The 24575-nt window shown below is 37.4% G+C and overlaps 1 protein-coding gene across 1 annotated transcript in view; it reads left to right on the top strand.

Annotated features, from left to right (window-relative positions):
* The window catches only part of CNTN1 (contactin 1), a 261654-nt gene that overhangs the window by 221470 nt on the left and 15609 nt on the right, over window positions 1–24575 (top strand). Inside the window, exons 19-24 of the mRNA XM_032999800.2 lie at window positions 801–871; window positions 7294–7528; window positions 11059–11162; window positions 16547–16733; window positions 18183–18295; window positions 19428–19584. Coding sequence (XP_032855691.1) covers window positions 801–871; window positions 7294–7528; window positions 11059–11162; window positions 16547–16733; window positions 18183–18295; window positions 19428–19584 — 867 coding nt within the window. The remainder of the gene's footprint in view (window positions 1–800; window positions 872–7293; window positions 7529–11058; window positions 11163–16546; window positions 16734–18182; window positions 18296–19427; window positions 19585–24575) is intronic.

Raw genomic sequence — 24575 nt, 5'->3', positions numbered from 1 at the left:
CTTTGTGTATCCTCAGTATTGAGTGACAACAAATAAATGCACAAACACCATAGAGGATATCAATAGAATCCTCACACTTAGTGCAAAGAGTCTTACAGAAATGCGAGTACAGGACTGATTTTTTAATGGAGTCCTTGAGAGTATCTTGCTTTACCACTCAGCTGTACTAATGACAGATCAACAGATTTTATTTCATTACACAGAATATCTGTATAAAATGCAATTAGTAACTTACTAAGTGCAATGCCAGCTCTGCTTCTGAGCGTCTACCCATTCTGAACATGCTAATCAAGGAGACATGTGCCTCTAATCTAGAATAAGATTAGGATGCCAATGCTTCAAAGATATACCCATGGGTTTAACATTGCACACTGTGAGTAAATATATTGAAGTAGGTGGGATTAATTGAAGTCTGATAAGGTAAATACATGTGCAAGTCCTGGGTTCTTGAGCCCTTGGCATACCGATGTCTGAGGAAGCACAAGAACAATACACAGTACGTCTCTTAAGATGTATGGGGAGTGTTCTGTTTCTAAATATTGAATTAAATATTTGTAGAGAATATGGTTGAAAAGAATGATTGCTAGCTACGGTTAGAACTGGCATGTTTCCTGCAGCAGCAGCTATTCATTAATCTTGGCAAGACCATAGACTCTCACAGCTATTACAGACTATCATTATTTTAATTGTGTGTGCCACGTGTGCTCATTGGCCCTGCTGGTAAAAGGAAAAGTAAATAGTGATAATTTTACTGACTACATACTTTGTAGTCATTTTTCTTGTCTACTCTATTTTTCTAGCTCCTAATGTGGCTCCTTCTGATGTTGGAGGAGGCGGGGGAAGCAATCGAGAGCTGACAATAACGTGGATGGTAGGTATTTCAAAGAGATGGCACAAAACCTATACTTCCTTGTGTCTGATCTTACTCCTCCTGAAACCCATAGATGTTTTTTCACTGGCTTCTGTGAGAGCAGGATTTGTACACAGTATATGTAGCTTTGCAGACTTCTCTCAAAAATATGTAAGAAGGAATGATGAAGATGATATTTTAGATGTTTATGTATTGGGCATTTCTAAAATATGATCTAAAACATTCTCTGAGTATGTTTCAAAGAGATTGAAACATGCTGACTATGATAATGCATTGATGTAACTGCTTTTGAAAATTCTGCGTATTGTATATTTCTCTGAGCCTTTTTTTAATTTATAATTGTAATAGCATGCAGATTTGATTACTACAACTAAAAGTATAACATCTTAAATATAACTTTAATGTGCTGTGCACAGATTTACAAGCTTTATTAAAAAAAATAAGAAAATGCATTACTATTCTATAAGCTAGCCTGTCATAATTATTAACCGGAGTTTTAAGGAAATTCTTGTATATTGACATTTTATTAGTTTTATTTTATACCAATATGTCTGGTAACACAAAATAATGTTGCCTCATACCACGATTTAGCCATTCATTGGTATCCACATAATGATGATGTTGTTCTTTCCCTTCAAGCCATTAATTTTTCTTTAATGATTATATATTAAGCAAAATAAAGAATGGGGAGAGAAACAGAGATAAAATGTTAATCACAAAAATAATGTAATGGTAAGTTCAAAAGTTTAGTGTTATCAAAAATCTTTTCAGTAAACAAAGTCTTTTGAAAAATTCATCTCTGGTGTACTGTAGGTATTCAGTCCATGATATTTTGTCTTGAAAAAGTCTTGTATATATAGCTATATATATAAATACTGTCTTCATTCTGGTATTGAAGCAATGTTTTTTAAAAATTACCTATACAGTGGGGAAAAAAATGCTTCCGAAATGGGGATGAAAGGAAAAGAGACAAGAAGATAGGAAGAAAACAAAATCCAGAACAAGAAAGGATAAGAATTTATGAACAAAGTTGTGTAGGCAAAAGTTGCATGGAAGAGAGAGTTGAAGTCTTCTGAAGGGTATTTGGGAAAGCTGGGGAGGAGAAAATAAGAAAAAAAAAAGCTATCTGACTCATGTCAGACCCTATCAGTATTCAGCAAAAACAGTTGCAGAAGAATTACCTCTGGCAAAGAAAGATGATTAAATGTTATGCTTGAAAAAATAACCAAGCTTATCTTGCTAATGACCTCTCTGTTCACCTTCATAAGACTATGAGGCACATAAGGTACATTACACCATTGCCTTTTGGCGAATAGTTTCAGATGTAGCAGCTTATTTACCTCTATGAAGAGTGCTTTTTCTTGTGGGAAGTAATGTAAAGATGACATAATTCCAACAGCAACTTTGTCATTGTTTTGTAGGGATCCTCCTTATGAACATAGAAATCTTAATCCATATGCATATTTCCTTCCTTTTTTACTTAAGTTTGATCATACTTCTTTGGAAAAGTTCTCAAGTATGACACAGAAATAGTCAGCCATACGTTTGGGCTAAAACATTTGGGATTTCCTGGTTTTGTTTTATTTGTTTTACTTTCAATTCAAAATACTTATTCAGTCTTCCTAAATATTTTAGCAATGAATATATCTAAAGAAAAAGTTTGTCAGTTTCTGAAAAAGGAAGATCTACACTTCTCTTAAAATGTATTGAAAAGTTTATTTCTTAGTTCCACTAACAATAGATTAGTAAGTAGATGTAGCCTAATTGGTTTGATTCTGATCTTTATTTATTTTTGAAGAGCAAAAGTCAAATAAGAACACATGCAATGGACAGTTGCACAAGACCTAGATTATTTTTTTATTTCTTCACAAGTGCTGTCTTATAAAGACTTTAACAAACTACAGAGCTACTTCTTACATTGCATATAAAGACCCATACTCATGGCATTTTCAATACAGCAAAAACTTCACTATGACCAAATGAAAAAAATAAAATTATAGCCAGGAGAATAGTGACTAATGCAAGATCTGAAGTACAAGATCATTTCAGTCTTTCCTACACCCCCAAGTAGATTTATATTCCAACTATTTTCCTTACCTAATGCCATGCTTTTTGCATCTGTTCTGTCAAGTGTAGCTCATTTAGTCAGACAAATTAAGCACAGCTTCAAATACTTACTTCCCAAGTATCTTCCACTACTATGTCTAGTAAGTGTTTTTGAATAGAGGCATTAAATTTACAGACCCTGTCTGACAGACAACGATATATCTATCTGTAAAGCTAAGATGAAGGTGTATATTGATTCCCCCAAAATGTGCTGACATTTGCATATGCTACTCAAAATTGTCCTTAATTAAGAAGAGAAGAACAAAAGGTATGGCAGGTTCAAATGTTGCTGCCAAGCCCCTTTCAGCTTTTGCTATGATTCATAAGCGAGGTTGAATGAGACAGCCAGAGATGCAATCAAAGCCCTTCTGAGTCTTGTTTTGAAAGAAGAACTGAGAAAGAGAGCTAGGAGTGGCGTGCCCATTCTTCCTAATTTTTCTCCATTTGTTTTTCCCTATTCCATTTTGTTTTTCAAAGTTTTTAGTGGGTACTGCAAACTATTCACCTACTTACACCTACTTATTGTGTGCAGCCATTGGAGGGCAAGCTGCTTTCAAGATTATATTTAAGACTGTCGTGGTTTGAGCCTGGTCAACAGTCAACCACCACACAGCCACTCTCTCTCCCTTCTCTTCCAGCAATAAGAAGGGACAGAGAGCCAGGCTTGGGGTTCGAGATAGGACTGGGATGGGGAAAAAGTCACCCTTTATGGGCACAAGCAAAAGGCAGACTCGTTAGGGGAAGAAAAAAAGAACATACATTTATTACAGACACTAACAACACTTAACAAAGTAGGACAGTGAGAAGCATTGCCACATCTTGAGAACACCTTCCCTCCACCCCTCCCTTCTTCCCGGGCTCAGTTCTGCTCCCGATATCTCTCCTCCCCCAGCAGTGCAGGGGCAGGGAATGGGGGGTGCAGTCAGTGCTGCCACTTTTTCCATCTTCGGTGGGGGGAGCTTCTGGAACTTGTTCCCCCTGCTCCATCACGGTCCCCCTCTCACAGGAGACAGTCCTCCACAAACTTTCTCCTACGTGAGTCCCTCCCATGGGCTGCAACCCTTACCGAGCTGCTCTGGCGTGGGACTCCCCCACATGCTGCAATCCTCCCAGCACTGAATAACAGCAGCAGGGCTACCTTTTCCCACAAGACCCCGGCTTTCTTCGGTCACAGCACCTTGATCAGCCAGACATAAAAAACACAGGCCATAAATCAATGTCTGCTCCACCGTAGATCTTCATGGGTGGCAGGGGGGGCCGCCCTGCTGGCTCACCACAGGATACAGGGGGGTCTCTGCTCCGGCACACCTCCCCTCCCCTTTCTTCCTCCGTTCCTCCACTGACCTTGGTGTTCATGCAGCTGCAGCAACTCCTCCTCACAAGTCTGACTGCTCGTCACCATGTCCCTTCTTAAATACGTTATCGCAGAGGCACAGCTGATTGGCTCAGTTTTCGAGCAGAGGTGGAGCTGACTTGGAGCTGGGGGAGCTTCAAGAAGCTTCTCACAGGGGACCGCCCCTATAGGCCCCTCACCTGCTACCAAAAAACCCCACCACTCACTCAAACCCAGGACAAAGACCTTCCAGAATATAATTTTTAAATGACAGTCTTGGTATTCTAAAGTTTGCTCTGGCTGAAAATCATTCTGAGACTAGGGCTGCATCCAGGATGCTTACTTTGACATATGAGATAGAATTCTGGTTTATTATAAGCATCTACATAGGGTGATAGATTCAGAAGACAAGCTATCAAAGGTGACCAAGACTGTGAAATCTACTTTTGGAATTGCACGGTTGCCTATGAACCTAAACTTTAGTACATGAAGGTACATTAGCTATTCTGGGAAACCAGATATCCGATTTTTACCTGATGGTCAGTCAGATCTGAATTAGAAAACAAGCTATGACATGAGTTATACCTCATCCATTAGGTATACTCAGAATATGCCTGACACAAAGAATTAAGCACAGATTATCTAGTTTGTTTTGTTTTGTTTTGTTTTTTTCACAGCTGATTTGTAGTTAGTCTTCACCTAATGGCTTGTGGTTAGTGTCACAACTAGAGACCAAATATCCATCTCCTTTTGGCATGAGGGGTTTCTCGATTTTTTTTCTGTTGGCAGTCATCTTAATTGCCAATTATACTTAAGTCATTTGTGTGCTCTCAGAAGTCATGTTGTAGGTAGATGGGTATCTCTCCACTGTCTAAAGCTCCATTATAATCCAAATTTGACATATATCAGCATTTCACCTCTGTTGCCCAGGAAAGCTAAAGAAGTTCTGTGTGTAGAGACCTACAGTCAGCTGCATCAGAGTTGTCTTCTGCAACATGGAGTCATGGTTAGAGCACCCACCCAGGAAACGAGGCACTCTGTCCAGAAGACTGTCCATACATATCACATGTTCTAGATGGGTCCCCTAACCCTAGTCATGGTGTGCTGAGGCCACGTTCCAGTTTTTGCTTGAACTGAGCCACTGTTCTGCTAGAGATGCAGTTAAGTATGGGGAAAAAAGAACAGCAAGCAAGAAGAAACCTACTGGTTACTGAATTCTGCAGATGGTAAATCCTGTTGGATTCTGGGCCTTACTCCCACAGCTTGGTTTTTGCTTGTATCCAGTGATGGTCCAATGCTGAAGCACTGGTGTCTGGGGAACTTCATCTAGAACCAGCTTTCTGTTCTCAACCAGTGGAACACTGCCTGCTTTTAATATTGTTGTTTTGTTATTCTTGTGACTTTAGCACTGATGTTGCAGAGTGGTGGAACTTCACAGCAGCTACAGAGAAAACAGGATGCAATGGGATCCGATAGCTGGTGTACCCGGGACAGGGGGTAGTTAACCTTAAGCTGAGTAAAGTCAGAAGTCCCAGCCTTTGGTCTTATTTCTTTCGGAAGCTTTGCCATGAAGAAAAGAAGTTCCATCATTGTTCACATGTCCTTATAGACATTTTTTCAAATTTCGAGTTCTGACATCTGTGTTTGCCTTTATTTTTTTCTTGTTGCATTATGTATACTGGTGTTCTAATCCATATGTTTCTGAAGTCAAAATTTAAATGTTTTACTGTTCAAAAAATTCAGTGAGTTTTCACCAGAATTTTCTTTCTCAGAGAATCTTTGGAGTTTCATTCTAGCTTCAAACAAATGCAAACATCAAAATTTGTGAGCTTGGAGATTTTTTGTCTTGTTCCACTATTAACATCTAAGTTTCATAAATTCTTGCTCAGAATATCTCCACACGTTTGCTGAAGTGCTACAGTAGTGGGCAAACACCTAAGGAAAATAACTACTCTCTGTTGCACTGCTCCAGGACTTTTGCCTCAAGATAAGCTATTTCACCTCTGTGAGGTTTACAGTATGGGAAAAGGTGATGCAGGAAGTTTATATTTAAACTATGCTTCTGGTCAGCCTTCAGATGTACTGATGAAGGATATGATTTTGGCCTGTTGGGTGCACTGACTGATTGTTGTGGTAAAGGCTCCATGGACTGAGGAGGGATCACTGAATGTAGAGCTTTGGTAAATTAAGCAAAATTCATTACAGCAGATTGTCTTCCATAATTTTGTATTTTTCCAGTATTCCCAGGTATAAAATCAATTGTAGTTTTAAGAAATATTTTGGATAGACACTTTTAATTCACATGCTGAAAGTGGGAGTCATTTTACTTAAAGTTTTACCAATTAGAAGCTAGTTAGATAACCTAAACCAGAAAGTGGGCTCCCTCCATCATCAATGAAAAGTGTTAGGATGAATCATCCTTTCATTCTTTGAATGTGTCCATCTCTCTTCATTAGCTTTACCAGTTGCCTAGGTGGCCAACTTTAGGTAAATTAATATAATTTGGGCCAGCCACATAAATTTTCTCTTATCTCTCTGTTTTGCAAGAATATGTATCTCCACACATGCACATGGACCATTATATAGGCATAGTATGTCTATGTTACATATTCACTATCACGCCTTAAGAAAGCCTTTTTTTCCTAGCTACAGCTGACAACAGTTTTAGTACACAATAATTTCTGGTTTCTTTCTGTAGGAGATAACATGATGTGCCTTGCACTGAGTTTGGATGGGGAACAATACCTTAAAATGTTTTAGTAGCAGATAGCTAGTACTGCAGATCTACATGATGAAGATGATATATTTTTAAAGGGGGAGGGGGGTAGTGGGGGGTGTGGTAGCAAACTGTAGAAGCAAACCAGGAGAAAATAGAACTTCAGTTCACTGTTTTTACAAGGCACATATTGATGCTTTCTGTATTTTTCATTAGAGATCCATTTGTATAGTTGGCTACAAAATGTTTTATCTTTTGCCTCTTTAGCCCTTGTCAAGAGAATACCACTATGGCAATAACTTTGGTTATATAGTGGCTTTCAAGCCATTTGGTGAGAAAGAATGGAGAAGAGTTACAGTTACTAATCCTGAAATTGGCCGGTATGTCCACAAGGATGAATCAATGCCACCTTCAACCCAGTATCAAGTAAAAGTGAAAGCTTTTAACAACAAAGGAGATGGACCATTCAGCCTCACTGCTGTCATTTATTCAGCACAAGATGGTGAGTAAAGGTTCCAGATAAGTTTTACACTATGTGTCCAGTTCAGCACTACCAGCATCAGTGGAGAGAACTTGGTCCTTGACACTGATTTATATAGCAACATACACCTTCAGCAAGGAGGGTGCTTATTGCTCACACAAAACACTTGCAGTTGTTCTGAATAAACAAATTCGGACTCTGATTTCTGTGTGATGCAGAGCACTTGGTTGTACTGCTGTCAATGAGCAATACACAGGAGCATTCAAATTTCTTCACACAGCTTGTTAAAAGATTTAAGAATTTAAAACAAGAAATTTTGATCTTCATACTGCTTGCCTAAAATATTTACGTCATTATCCATCAATGTCTCTGTGTATTTGACATATGTGTAATTTTTTTCTTCTTAACAGACCACACTAAAGCTTATTATTCTAGTAGATGAGTATCAGAATTTAGCCCAAAATTGTGAAGGAATGATAGTTCAGTTGTATCTAGTTATATTTCCAGCATATTTAGAGTCTAATATAAATTATCCCTGCCACATTCTTTATTCTGGTTTGGATGTTAGAGCTATCAAGTGAATAGTTTAATGAAAACCTCTGACATTTCACTAAAATCTTTTTCTTAGTTGTTACTGGTATTATTTCACATGCTGTGATCTTCATGATTGAAATTTAAATGACATTTTCAAACTTATCAGGAGAGAGAAATTACTATAAGGTTTACCTTAAATCAGAAGAAATATATACAGCATCCTAATTTTAACATAATCACTCAAGCCTGTTTTTAAAAAATGTGATTTATTAATTTCTGCCAGAAACCCAAAGAATTGCTCATATTTTTCTTTCCATAGAGCAGAATCTCTTTCAGAAAGCCAACAGATCCAGACCAAAGAGCCAAGAGAAGGGATACGATAACAAGGCCACATTCTCACACTTCCGACTCTGTTCTTTACTCTGTGTACTTTATGGAAGATTTATGTTCATGATTCCCACTAGCACTAAGGGGAACTTTGCACACAAATCGCCCACACACAGAGAAAAGATAAGATAGTCTTTTTGTTTCTTCTGATAATTCAGGATTCAAACTATCAATACTTAGCCATCTGAAGAGGTTAATACTAATCCTTTTTCTCAGAAAAGTGTACCTTAAGATACCATCTTCCACAGCTGCTGCAGCAACAGAACAGTTATTCTTTCAATCATATAAATTAGTTAGTAAATAACTATGGTGTAATAAAAGAATATCTGCCAAATAACATTTTAGTATCCATCCTTTCTCAGAGACATTATCAACAGCTGACTGATAAACTCCCACGTGTTTATGTTAGGATTATACTAACCATGTCAGGGATGGCAGTGTGTTTGTGTAACTCTCTAAGTACATAGACATGGCAGAGCCTAGTAACTTTAGCCAACAGAGGAAAAGCAAATGTGCAGTAGTGCCAGCTTCCAGATAAAGAAGTCACCTCAGTGGCTGATGATGTTCTAACATAGACTTTAGTGAAGTCCAGACACTTGATAGAAGCATTTGTGGCTAAATAATGGGAGATGCAGGCAGCAAAGTGAATAGAAGCTCAGTGAACCTTCTTTTCTTTGATTTCAAGAACAAGAGTCACCAAAACAGTCAGATTCATGGTGCCCCAAACCTTACCAGTAGTGCTCACAGCTCCTGTGCAGAGCTGTAACCCTGACTACTGACCATATCAAATCCGGGAGCTGCAGTGCAGGTTAGAAGGAATTTTCCCAACAGATATGATGGAAGTTATTTCAGAAAACACTCTGCAACGTTTTCTGCTGGCATCAGAACTTGTGCAAAGTCACCTCCATACCTTATAGCATACTTACGAGCTCCCAGCCTTAATTTTGTATAGTTATGCTTTGAAGATAACTGTGTGATGACCACTATGTTTTCAGCAAAGAGAACATATTGTGGGGCCCACATGGTTGCTTTTTCTATTGGTAGAATTACTGAATTAGAAGGCTGGAGAAAAGCAGCTGATGTCATTTTTCTGGCTAAGGAGAGACTGCAAAATATTTATAGAACATAAATACCAAATAGGGATATAAATTATTTGGCGTTCATAAGCATAATCAGATGAAATATTGTTTAGAGAATTGTATCAGCAAAATCCCTGACAGTTGGAACTTTTCAATATGAAACATTTTGGCAAATTTCTTAATTGATGTAATGAAGAGTCTGACACTGATTTAGGAACAGACTAAATGATCGCATCTATTCCACCTGTACTTCTGTACCATGAATCAGCAAGTGATAATACTACTGTCATACAACACAACTTTTCAAAAGTATTAATGAGATTTTAAAGCAACATGGTCATACAATATTCCATATAGACATGTATAAATATATATACATACATAAATATAATGACAGCACTTCCACTAAGTTGTGTATTTTGTAATATATCTGTGTGTCTGGTTAGAACCGTGGGCATCTTTATTCACTTTAGAGGCTGGGGAATTTCTGTGTTCCCACATGTTTTCAGCCAGATTCCATATCTGACAACTACTAGTCATATCTGCCATTGCTAGTAGTGAGTAATGATTGCTAGTAATGAGTGCACAGGCCTCTTGCTTATCTAAATTCCTGTCATTGTGAAAACAATTTTGTAATAATGTATAATTTTTTAATTATACATTTGCATTATTAACAGTCATTGAAAGACAATTACAAAAGGTAACTTTGCATATAAGATTATTTTGTTACCTAGGATACTTTTCATGAGAGATGTAACTGATTTTTTTCTTAACAGTGGCTGTTTTGATGCATAGTTGACTAGATGCCCACTTGGAAGATCAAGTATATGAAAGCTTTCCTCAGCTCAGGCTGCCATGCCTGTCTGTTGCAACTTGTTTCAAAAGATTCGTGACAGGCAACTGTTCTTAGCTTGGAAAACTTTATCTTTTATAGACATTGTTAAGTTTATGCATTTTTAAATTCCTTACCTCACTTAAAATGTAAGCAGCAGTGAAATTAACAGCTTCTTATAATGAAACTAGAATTTAATGTTCTAAGCCCTGAATAAAAACATATAACATTATAATGGTCTGTATTCTGCATTGGCTGCTGTCCAGAACTAAGAACACAAGCAAAATCAGCTCTGTGATGTATGCCTGATAGAAGAGTGCTCCTGGATTATTTCACACATGACTATTTGTGTGTAACTTGTTTAAAAAATCCTATGTATATAATCTGTGTGCTGCTGTCCAATTTAGTATGCTTCATTCTGTTTATCAAAAACTGTTTTTAATTTACACACATTTCAGAATGGAATCTGTTGAAGCATAAAAATATATAGTCTAAGCCAAATAATAGAATCATTGCTTTGTTTTTATGGAGTCATTTCCCATACAGATCATCACCAAATTTAAAGTGTTTTCAAGTAAAACCAGATTAAAGACTAACACACATGGCTTCCTGATACCAAGAAAATAATACAAAACATTGAAGTGAGAAGAACCCTTGTAAGTGAGTATAACAATATCACTGGATAAGAATGGATGTTTAACATGTGTTTCATCTTCCAGCTCCAACTGAAATACCTACAGATGTGAGCGTAAAAGTTTTATCATCCTCTGAAATGTCTGTTTCTTGGCACCATGTTTCTGATAAATCTGTGGAAGGATATCAGGTGAGTTTAGAGGTGACACTGTGTATCTTCTCAGTCATTTAATTTTGGTAGTTAAATTCAAGAATAATTCCTACTCTAGCATTCTGTCTCTTAGGATTCACTTCTCTTTAGTTTGCTGTACAGGTTTCACATGATGAGAAACAGATTATTTTTGGTGCTATTTACTTCATTACTGAAATATATTAACAAACGTATGTGCTCACTATTCAACTGAAAAAAGACATCATTATTTCATAAAAGAAAGTTGCCTATGTTACGTAATTGAATGCCTATCACTACCTTCTCAAAACATACTGAAATTAAGTTTTGGGTGTAATTGTCAACACAGACATGAAATTGTAACTAACTCATGGCCTATTTAAATTATCAGCAGTTAATATAACTCACCCACAAATCATATAGTAAGTGGGACTGTGTGACGAATCCAGAATCCAGTATAACAGAGACAATGTTATTGTGCCAGACCTTGTTCATGGTTTCTATTTCCCACTTGAAAAAGAGCTTCAAGGTATGTTCATCTGGTCCAAGACTAAGTGGAACTACCAGTAAAAATTGTTCTTGTCCTTGTACAAAGATGACAACAGCCACAGGGTAGGATGCAACCAGAAATGGCCACGTCATACTCCAGCAGGGAAGTCTTGACATCATCCACACACAGTGGATGCTGACAGACTCTGCAGTGTACAGCTGGCTTACTTTGGCTGCACTCCAAAATCAGGATTTGGGCCTTAGTTTGTTAGCGACTTGCTTTGTGATTTAAGTTGTTGGCTGCTTGATAGCAGCCTCTATGTTCCAAAATGAGCACATACAAATGTGGAGTAACCTCACAGAATGTATTTTTATAACTGAAATCTATGAATAAATGTTCTTTTAATTAGCAGTGCTTGTTTCTATATTTCCTGATCTCTGTTTCTGTCTCCATGAGATTTATGTAAAACTTTTGGGATACTGTAACAAGATCATAGTGAAAATTTCAAGAGGAACTAGCACGGCGTCCCATATAAAGCTTGATTCTACACAGTACACACATAAAGTTTTAAAATTGCAAGCAGAGGACACTGGGGTTTAAAATTAAGACACTGACATCAACGGTAACTCCTAATTTACTAAAGCAGACCACTGGTTTGGTGTTTTATAAGAACTGTGAAACTAGAATAGGGCAGACAAATCCATGGTCATAATTGAGAGCTGGGTGGAGTGCCCAGATCTGTGAGCTCAAACCAGCCAGCCATGTAGCAGTGTTGCACTCCCGAGCTGGACAGTCTACACAGAAACTGGGCACAAAGCCTGAACACCTTAAATAATCGGAACAGGGACTTGGCAGGCACGCACCAGGGAACTTGGGGTGGATGTGGAGAGAGCAGCAAGGAGTGCTGGGAGAGGCTGATAGAGCATGGCAGTGGGTGTTGAGAGTTGTGATAGGGAGTGGGGTAGGAAGGCTGGAGAATTAATGTGAATATGAATATGTCTAGAAGGCTCTGTCTCTATTGGCATCAAGAAATATTTCAATATTTCTATTTTAATTGCTGCTCAGCAGCAATTTTTTAGTAAAAATTTTTTAGTAAAAATCTCTCATTCACCAGAACACCTTCTCAGTTTCATTCTGGTCTTTTTTATTACCTGAAAATTGCATAACTGACCTTTTAAATGCTAGAGTTTAAGAGGTGGGAGTACCCTGAGCAGAGTACCTGAAGGTATTTCACCTGTGACACAATGCTTTTCACAGCAGAAGGAGTCAGATTTTCTTGACACTAATGCATAATGTCAAGATGACTGCCCTCATAGTAATGAGTGTGAACTGATACGTTTTGCCATTACAGAGGAGTATCCTCAGCTCACACTTAAAGAAGAGATAAAGTATGGAAACTATCTCCATCCATATAGAGAATTTAAGATTTATGAGTTCTTCCAATAGCCTGCTAAAAGCCCCAGTTCTTCAGTGTTTGCAATACCAAAGACACTATCCAAATTCCCTGCTGCTTCTATGCAATAGATAAATGTTTATTTTGTTAAAGTAATTTATCACTACTCACCACCATTGTCCCTCGTTTACTGAAATGCACCATTAACATTCTTTCTTAATATGAGTGAAGTGCACCTCTTATGTCTTTCCTATGTAAAAGTGTCATGAATATGAGATCTATTATTTCATGAAACTTACAGAAACACCTTCTGATGTATTTCAGTATATTAAATTTTCAATAGAGGAGAGGAGCATGGAAGAGAGTGTTTTTCCCAGATTTCAGCATGGAGGGCTGCACTAATTCATAATAGCTAAGGCATTCCTTCCCACAGATTACTGTTCACTTTTCTCCTACAACAAACTCTAGAACTGGGGTGAAATATCTCCCATGTCCCCTGGGGATTTATTACCTATGGATTACCCTAACAAGGTAAATGCAGAGCACCTGGAAAAAACAAGACTGTCCAGGATTATTATCCAAGCTCTTTAAGAAAGAGAGAGGGGCTACTGAACAAAGTGGGGAAATGTTACTTCTTGAAGCAACGGGGCATTTAATTCTAGATACCACTTCCACAGAATCAAAAGAATAAAAGAAATTTCTAAGTTATTTCAAGAGACTTTTAAATGATTTAAATAATAAGTGAGAAGAGATATGTAGGAATAGTGTAAAGAAGACAGTACTTTTTCTTAGCTCTCAATGGAGTCATCTTCAATTTTTTTTCTTTTCCAAGAGTAGTTACAATGATCCAAATATGTAGATATGACTATATTAAATGAAGAGGTAAAGAACATTCTGAGTGTGTGACACACAGCTCACACATTACAGGAGTAGTAAAGTCCACAACATTACAGCCAAGAACAATAATATTTGGGATTTAAATTTAATTTCATTTTTAAATTATATTACTTCTGCGTGAAATGTAATATGCTGTCAGTGAAGTAATTTACATTTTTATTCATTGTTCTCGCTTGCTGTGTTTGATGCTGTATATTACTTGCTATATTACGCCTTTAGCGTCACTGTAGTGCAAATGAACAGTAGGATTATAGAAAGTTTTGCAAGTCAGAGGTATTCAAAGGTTGCCAGCCTATACCCCTTGATGAGCAAAAGTTTCATATAAAGTGTGTTTGCCATCTTTAGGTAAAGCAGGTACTTAATTAACATAACAGAACATACTAAAAATGAATTAATTAGTCTTCGATGGCCAGTTAATATCAACAACAAAGCTACCATTGGTCCTGTCATAGCTAATAAACTTTTGGCTACCTGGAACTTCACAGACATCCCTTTGCTGCAGGCTAGAGACTTGTCTGAACTAAGGGACAGAGATAGACATGACGTCCTCTAGCTCCTGATGTACACGCCCTCTCAGTTTGAGTCAGCCACTTCTAGTTAACAGTTTATGGTATAAAGCTGGTTGCATTCAACAACAGTAGTTTATCTACAGCAGTTTGTTAATTATAATAATGAAAAAAATTCTGACTTGGAGATCATAATCAAACCTTCAGCTGACATAAGTCCAACATTTTCAGATCCTGAACAGTTTTAAACCATTCATCAAGTGGAGGTTACCACCTTGCTGGAGAATCAGCAGATCTGCAGGACGGATTGGGTGCACATTCCTCACTCATTTGGGGGCAAAGGCTGTTGACTCTAGTACAATAGCCACCTTGATAAGTGGGAATTTCATGAGTGTGAGTGCCTAGATTACAGCAAACTGATGTTTAGGATGCTACTGGATTAAGCTTCCAAAACACAGTGCAAGGCATACATTTATATAACTAAAATTTACCTGTTTGCACCTGCTGAAAGACAGGTATGCATATGTATTTAAAAATGAGAGCCAGTTTGGACTGCAGATACAATGTGGTTCTCTCTACACCAGGAAATGGTGAGAAAAGCCATTAAGATGTTGTCACCTTTATAATAATCAGGGCACAACTGGGGCAACAAATATTGACAGGAGACTTCAGTATTTAAATGAGAGTAACCTCTGTGTAGTGATAGTGGCTGTTACTGTGTCCAAAGACATTTGAAGTAAGTGAAGAGAAATCCTTTACTGTACCTCTTCTCATTCAGCAATAGTATGTGCTCTGAGGTAAAAGAAATAAATATTTTTATTAAACAGTTTAATTTAAATGTGAACAAGAGAAAATAAAGCCTTGTCGAACAGGGGTTGTACCCATAATTTTTAAAGAGGAGAACTGTGATATTAACACCTTGACAAACTCACCCACTCTTGCCTTCTCCTTAAATGAAGTTTCCAAGGAAATCTAATGTCAGCAGAACACGAGATTAAAGCAGTTGCTATTTAAAAGATAAAATAACAGTCAAATCTTACAATGCAAGATTTTTCATAGAGCCTGAAATTACCAACATTAACCTCTTCTTAAAAAATATTAAAAGATTCTCATGTAACATATCCAGAAACCATTATGAAGACAGGCAGAAGCCGAGCGGAAATACTGAGAGTAAAACCATTCAAAACCAAAATGTAGTGGGCACAGTTTTCCAGTCTTTCAGGTTAATGCGATAGTTTAGTCTTATGCAAATGGTTATAAACCAGACAAAACCTGGAGATTGACAATGTTTTACTCTCATTTGCATCTCATAAGGCCATGCAGAAAAGGACCCTGTGTATGTGATGGACCCTGTGGAATGGCATCACACCATAGGAATTACTCTCTTTTAAACTGGTGCTTTGTATTAAAGTAGAATGGAATAATTTATTGGGAAAAAATCTCACAGAATTTCTATGTACAGTTAATTAACTTTGGATTTTAAGATGTTACAAGCTTACATGAATGCTTTTCCCATAGTTTAAGCACTTTCTGGTTCTTTCTCATCTACTTTGACAAATGTCATACTGTACTATGAAATCTGATTGAATTTAGCCAAAGAACTTTAGAAGTTGTTAGGTACACGTATCTAGACCTGCACACACAGATAACATGACTGAATACTTCTCATACCCTAGACAGACATACAAAAGGATTATTTTTGTAAGATATTTTAAACAAAATATTGTGAAAACATTAGCAGAATTTAGTCTACACTGTAGTGTAGGAAAACATTAAAGTTCAGAGTAAAATGCTCAAACAAAGCAGCAAGTAAATAGTCTTGTTCTCTGAAGGCATTATCCATCTATTAGACTTCTCATGACTTAGCTGAGAACAATTTAAACCACTGTGAGAAAAATTTTCATAATAAAATCTGAATTTGTTTTTATTTCTTTATGTCTGTATACAACTTGCTTAAAATCATAGGCTGTAGAAGGAATTCCATGCTATTGTTCTTGGATTTCTTATAGGTCACTTATTATCCAGAGTATGTAGTATAGATATACCCAGCATATATAATTTTTTATAAACTTTATGACTAAATATGTTAAATTTAATCCTTCAATTTGCTTGCTTACAGATTCGTTACTGGGCTGCTCATGATAAAGAAGCAGCTGCACAGCGGGTACAAGTCAGCAATCAAGAATACTCAACCAAGTTGGAAAACCTGAAGCCTAATACTCGCTACCACGTTGATGTTTCTGCCTTCAATAGTGCAGGCTATGGACCTCCCAGTAGAACCATCGATATTATTACCAGGAAAGCACGTAAGTAAATGGAGCATTAGGTTAAGTATAATGTCATGTACTTCATTATTGCATGTTGCATCATGTCCATCATGTTTTCAAATGTGGCTTCTCATTCATACACCCCATGTTTGCCCTTTATGTAGTACTGGTTCTTTATCTCTTGTTGCCATGTACAATGTGGATATCCTACAAAATGTGGTGAGGAGACTAAGATGATGGACTCAAAGGAGGGTCAGCTACAAGCTCAGACCAGGTTGCTCAGGTCTTTATCCAGCTGGATATTGAAAACCTCCAGGGACAGAGACTGCACAACACCCTCTCTGGGAATCCTGTTCCACTGCCTGATTTTTTCTCAGCAACTAGTTTAAGCCTCTTTTAATCAAATTTCTGCCTTTTGTCACTCATCCTCCTGTCATACCACTTTGAAGAGCCTTGATCTTTCTTGATAATCTCCATGTAAGAACAGACAGGGGGCTCTTAGATCCCCTCTAAAGCAGTTCCTTCACAGGGCAAGTGCTCCAGCTCCCCACAAGGTCAGTGGACCTCTGTTGAACTTACTCCAGATTACCAATGTCTTTCTAGTGCTGGGGTGCTCAAAGCTAGACATGATACTACAAATGATGGGCAATTCAGACCAGCTATTACTTAAGCAGCTATATGCTCTCTTTCTGTTTAACCAATAACAAGAAGGATTGTATTCTGACAATTAAAATGTGACAAGTTGCCATTTTCATTAACAGTAGAGGGAACCAGGACCAGGCAGCCTTGAAAAGTGGGTGATCTGAATCACACCCTTGAATTTACATGCCATAATAGGTTTCTGAATATAGCTCCTGGGTTAATGATGATACCTAGCACTAACATATGCTAAGCAATGTTCAATTAAGAAATACATCATTTAAAACACAGTTATATGGGCTAAAAATATATACAACTAACTTGAGGATTTCTGTCAGTAAATAGAGTATTGTGCAACTTGCACCAGCAGGGTTCATTTGAGTTGAATAAGACTCCATTTTATAAGTTTATTGTGTGAAATATAATTAATGGTTTCTGCAGTGGGATACTCTGGTTTCTACCGAATTAAATGTTGTAGAAATGCATTTAAATGGTTAATTAAATATTTAATCTCAATGAATAAATATGACTTAAGATACATTTCTGGGAGGTTCTTAACATAGCTGCATGCCAGCAAACACACATGGTCAGCGACATAGTGAAGGGTGATGTTGGCCACATCCATTCTGTCAAGACAGAAAGGCAAACCCACAAAGCAGCCACTGCAGAAGCTATCCAAAATTGCCTGGCTGGAGCTGTAGCAGTTCATTCCAGGAAGGCGACGATTCCTTAATCATACAAAGATCAACCTAATTTCCCTTTTTAGATTTTTACATGTCTTAATAAAAATGTCATTGCACGTTTATGAAATCTCATTTATGTGCACATCATACATATGTTGCTTTTCAGCTCCAAGCCAACGTCCAAGAATTATCAGTTCTGTAAGATCTGGTTCAAGGTACATCATCACCTGGGATCATGTGAAGGCAATGTCAAATGAGTCTGCAGTTGAAGGATACAAAGTATGATCTATGAAAATACTTTTTATCTTTGTGTATGCTACATGAGGTGGATTTTATAGATAGTGATAAATTTTTGTCCTTAATTACACTTAAATGTAGTTGCATGTTAAAGATGAAAGTGTGCTCAGAGATCAGAGACATTTAGTAGGCTTAGGGCAAAGCCAGTGGGCTTAGTCAATATGATGAGAAAATATTGGGGCACTGAAGTTCATTTGGGTGGTAAGCCATATTGCGGCAAAGTTTAGATCAGTGACTGCAGCAACCTGATTTCCCATATGAATACATTTATCTTCTATTGTCTAAAAATAATGCTTCAAAATATTGCACACTTCAATAGTTTTTTCCTTATACCAGTATACGTTGTTCCAGCTTTCCTTTCCCATCTCCATGGGAGGTACAGTTCCTGGAACATGAGTTCTTTAAAGTCGGGGAAGATAGAGGAAAGGAAGGGACATTTAACCTTGTCAGATGCAATTGTTGTATAACTAGAGCAATTGTATGTACTAACTACAGGGCATATAGAAAGCTTCAACAATTAGTTCCTGTTTAACATTGCTGCTTACTTGGCAGTAAGAAAATTAGTGTCATGTTCTACATGTACAAATTTTGCTTGAGGGGTTGAACTACTACCTGGGAATTGCTGATAGTGCTTCACAGAGATTATTCCATAAGGAGTGGAGATCTTTTCTAAAGGTCCCACAGGACACATACTATCACATTTGCAGTAGTTTAACATCCTTGAGTGTTAATAATAAAATTAATAATTGTTTCATTTATTAAAATGGCAATAAATGTTATGTCAGAAAACCCAGGTGAATTCTAAGATTTTTATTTGATGCTCTTTGCCACCCTGCATTATTATCCTCCATTATTTAATTATATATTTCGAAAGTAAGGGCTGAAATTATATTTCAAAAGGTGGCATAATTTTATAACACAGAAAACAATGAGGAAACATCCTGTTTAGATTCATCCTATGTAAAAATGGAAAAAGTAGTATCAACCACTAAGTTTTGCTATATAGAAGCTTCATAGATAAATAAAAACCTAATACTTTTTCATTGATACACTGTAACTGTGTTTTCATGGAAATGTAGCATTTCAATAACTATACTTACTGTCACTTTCCTAGGTACTTTATAGACCAGATGGACAACATGAAGGCAAGTTATTTTCAACTGGAAAGCATACAATAGAGGTCCCAGTCCCCAGTGATGGTGAATATGTTGTTGAGGTCCGAGCACACAGTGAAGGAGGAGATGGAGAAGTAGCTCAAATAAAAATTTCAGGTGAGAAGATAACTTCCCTTCTTATTTCCCATGCTCCTTGGAAATCTTGGACTGAGTATTTTCCTCTTGTACACTATCCAGAGGTGGGCACACGATTCCCATCCAAAATTCGAGAGGTCTTCAGCAGTGACTGCACTGAGAATAGAATTAGAGTTGATCTTAAAATTTCTGAAGACTCATAATGCATACAGGACACTTTAGCAGCAGTCCAGCTCTATCCTGGAAGCACTGGCCAATCCTCCAAATATCAGACTGCTTCTACGGGTGCCCCCAGTTAGGCTGCCACTTCTAGCAGTGTCCTACAAGCATAAATGTACGGTGCGGGCCTCAGGCTCAAGATGTCAGCTTGCAGTAATCCTATAGTTCCTAGTACCTGTTACCTCTGTATCTCAGTCCTTTGTCAGCTGCCACTGGGAAAAGTAACTGAGAAAAGTGAGGGGTCCACAGTGATCCACAAACCAATTGCTAGGGAAGTTCCACTTTTCAGGGGAGAGGGGAGCTGTGACACAAGGGGATAAATAAGCAATGAGAAATGCAACATGCTCAACTTAAAAGTGGTCTGGATGATTGGTGAAGAGGGGAAGGGAGCATAGCTCAGGCTTTCAACTAGTGCCCAGTGTTGACTAAATAAGAGCTCAGACATGGTCCGCACATTTTTTTCCTGTTAGTTTTGTAATTTAAGTAGCGTCTTAGCACACAGTTTATGAAGTAGGACATATGAATAAACATCAGGGACCTGGATAGTATCTTTACAAAGTTATGTTTTAAACACTTGCGTTGTATTCTTGTCTTTTGAATTAAAAAATTAATTTGAGGAATAGTAAGGATTAAAAATCAACAGTATTCTTGTCACACAATCAGTGCAACCAATATTGTGTCTTTTTAAAAAAGCAATGTCTATGCTGTGCTATTTATGTACTGTGGGAGAAGCTGCTCATTCCTAAAGGAGTGAACCTCCAGTTGCTGGTTTTCAATAATAGGTACAGTTTTTATTACCTATTGTGAACTCACGAGTATCCCCATTTTTGTTTGTATGAAGCATCTATTCCACTCTTGAGGAAATGGAATCTAGAGGCAGAGAATCCATCATTTGCCGGATACTTTGTTCTCATGATTAATCACCTACATTGTTGACATATTCTTTTTTGCCTAATTTTTTTATCAGTATTTATCTGGGTTTGGGGTCTGGCCATTGTTTCCTTGTATAGTTTTTGTCCAGATTAAAGAGACTTTTTGTGCCTGATATGTTCTCCCCATTAAGAAATGTATATATAACCGTCAAGTGACTGATCAAATGCTAAACAGACTGAACGCTTTGAATTTCTCCATGGTAACATTTTTTTGAAGTCTTAAATAATTTCAGCAGCTCTTCTCTTCATGTCTCCAACTTCTGAGAATTTTTTAGGGCCGCAGACACTATAACTATGTGCACTGTTTCAACACAGCAATCTGCGTAGATATTATCGCCTCCCTACACTTACTACTCCCAGCATTATTCATGAAAAGTTTTCATTAGCCATTTATTTCCTTGTGCTGGACTATAAAATGGTGTTCATCTTGTTTGTCCAACACCAGCTCTAAAAGCTTCCTGGAATCCAGGCTTTCCAGGATACAGTGTCCCATCCTGATCTGTATGGCATGTCTCTTTTTTCCCTGGTGTATAATTTTGCATGTGGCTACAACAAAGCACAGCTGTTTTGAATGGCTTAAGTTTCCATTCTGTCTGGATTTCTATATGAATGTGTTGTCATCGCTCTTTACTACTTTGTCACTTTGGTTCATGTACACAGTTCTTTGGGTGTTTACTTCTGTTTTTGATGGAAATTATTGGATTGAGTTCAGTGTTCTACTGTTCACTGTGGAATTACACTAGAAATTCAGTGACTATTCTTCAATAATTGTGTTTTGAAATCTGGCAGTGACTGAATTCTTAATCCATTTAGCATATACTCTACTAATTGTGTGTATCATTTTCTATGAGAATGTCTTGACAATGTTGGGCACAAGCTGGTCAGTCTTGTCAGTGAGATCTGCCCCCAGTGTGCCTGTATGGAATTAGCACCTCTGGGAGAGTTAGCACTCTACAAATGCTAGTTTGCAGAGTTTTATATTGCTTTGTCTTCCATAATACAGGCAAGTTTTCAGCCACAACTTCTACTATACCTCAGCTAGATGGAGAAGTACTGTGCCTCTGGAGGCCTAGATAAATGCAACATTCCCTGGGCTCAGGAGATTGAAAAGGAGGCAAAAGGCAAAGCAATCTCTATGGAATACAGAGTACACAAATAATTGGGCAAGCATTTCAGGCTATTTCTGGCATCAAAACATTATTTTTCCGAGGAGCAAAAGAAGTGTAGTTTTAACACCTACACGTGTCAAATTATGTCTGCTCATTTTTATTCTTAACAAAATTTTCCAGTAGTGCAACAAGGTATAGAATAATTGCCCCAAAAGGGTGATAGAGTGGTGAGAAGCTTTTAAGTAGTGATGATTTTTCTCAGAGACTTGCAAAGAAAAGTTCCAGTTTGATAGAAATGTGTGTTCTGGTGGCCAACTGGCCAAAATGGAATTTAGGTACTTACAGAGATGTAAACAATAGCTAAGGCAAAACATAAGGCAACTTATCAAATTCAGAGAGCACCATTGTCTTACTTGACCTTTAGTCACCTGATTCCACAGTTTGCAAAAAAATTAAATTCCCGCATAAGTAAATGGGAAAAATTAAGCAACTAGTGCAGGAGTTCAAAATAGCCTGGATGCTGACCAGGAATGACCAGATCTTAAGCAAAGTGAAAGGCTGCACCAGAGAGGAATGTTCAGAAAACCCATGCGTCTTCCAGATTGGTCTTTTCTTGTTGTTCACTAGGCATCAAATCCAAAGTAATCTACATAATACACCTGAGTTAGGTGTCTAAGATCCCATTATAATCAGTTGTTATCTAGGGTGTAATTCAGAACCTTAAACAAAGCCTGTAGCATGAGATGCCCCAGATTACCAGGGACATCCACACAACACTGACAGGTATGACATGATCTACAGGGGACCTCAGGTCTTCTGGCTCAGAAGCTGGGTGCCAGACAGGACACCAAAACTCATCTTTTGGCCTATATTTCAGGTGTATGAATTGCACCCTTTGGCAAACCAAAACCATTTCCTTGTTTTGGGTGGCTGCTGTTGCTGTACCATGTTGCTACCATGTTGTCAGCCTGTTACAGATGTACTCTGAGCAATTCTTAACACTTGCTGAATTAAGTCTGAATTAGATTTAAGTACAAGAACATATAGTTCAGGAACCCTGACTGGCCCTGAGGTCTTCCCTTAGGTATTAAAACTATAGCACATTTTAACTAACAAAATTATGTTTGAAAGTCATATGTAAAAGAAGCTGGGAATATATGTCATTTCTAGCTCATTGCCTTGTCTAAGGGAGAAACTTGCTTTTATGTTTTCCTCTTCTTCTTCATTCTCACAGAAAACCCAGTCACGTGCTGAAGAGGGAGGCAAATGTCCTTCAGCAATTTTGCTGGCATATAACCAGTCAGCTTCATACAGGATACACTGTCTTAGTTGAGAATGATATAAAGGAAATTCACCAAACACAGCCATCTCACATGCATTTCTTTTTAGTGAACATTTTGAAATATAAATGCTTATCATAAAATCATTCACTGTATATACGCTGAGCTGCATTTCATCATACAGCTATAATCAGTGTAAAATACAGTCATGAACTGTTGTATTTTATTGGCCAGTGCCTGTTGTACAGTTAGGGGCTTGGGGATATTTTCCAAGCCCAATATGGTAAATTAATGAGCTACACAATTTAAAATTCATTCTTGAGGTACCACAACCAACTGAAGGTTGGAACTACTTGTTTAACCAAAAGAGTCTGTTTCAGTGGCTAATAATAGGCTTATCTGTTTTCTTTGAAATATATTAAAGGCTGAGACTTTTTTGCCTCTTGCACGCTTTTTGGATTGCAGTACTTTGTCATAATGCTAATATTAATGTAATCAAAGCAATCTCACAATCAGTAGGAACTAAAAGTGTATGGCAATTGGTTCTTTTCTCACTTCACTTGTGTAACTACACTGTCCTCAGTGCAATTAGTTTATGCCACAGTAAGGAAAAATAGAATCAAGCTCTCAAATTTGAAAATTTCATCCAGGGTGGTGAAGAGGGAAGGGTAACTTCTGATTTGGGAAAATATTGAAAAAAAGGAAGATACTATGCATCTCCACCTTCAGATATGAAATTGGATTAATGCTCAGTTTAAATAGTGACACAGACAAAGAATAATTTATGTATTGTATATGCTTATAGCAAGAGAATAAAATTAGAGCTTCTCTGTGTTCACTGCACACATGTATATACACATGAATTCCACTTGCCAGAGGCATGTTTTAGGATCCTGAACAAGTATTTACTTTGAAGCATAGCTTTTTCAAAGGAAAATGCAAAATTTTTGCCTGTAGTAACTCATACAAACATTTTAATTATTTCATGTTTTGATTTTGTTTTTTATTATTATTTAAATGGGACATTAATATTTATTGGACCTATTAGTATCAAGTAAATCAGGTGATCATTCACTTTTCATGTGGTATAATCAAAATCTTTTGATTGCAATTTGAAAATGTCCATCTGTTGCAAAGGTGGTTGTAGTAATAATAAGAGAGAAGAACACAGGTAAAAATCGTAAGGAATGCTGATGAAAACAGTCCTCTAACTGACATGACAGTCCTCTGTTACTGACCTAGGAAGCTGTTATGTTTCTGTGACAAGAATATAGCAAAAAGCTTCTACTGAAATAAAGTTTCCAAGCGAGGTTCCCTCTAAAAGAAGAGTAATTTTCACAACACATTTGCTGTTGTCTGATGGCTCAAAAATTAAGTAGCAAGTACTCAGAATTCCCTCTAACCTGGTACATAAACCTGCCTAACACAACACATTTGGTTCTCTGATATTTCTCTTGATTTTCCTTCATCAT

This window comes from Tyto alba, unplaced genomic scaffold, assembly GCF_018691265.1.
Source record: "Tyto alba isolate M040663 unplaced genomic scaffold, T.alba_DEE_v4.0 Super-Scaffold_2, whole genome shotgun sequence".
In the NCBI taxonomy this organism is placed as follows: Eukaryota; Metazoa; Chordata; class Aves; order Strigiformes; family Tytonidae; genus Tyto; species Tyto alba.
The sequence above is the reverse complement of the archived record's forward strand: the minus strand, read 5'-3'. Positions and strand labels throughout refer to the sequence as shown.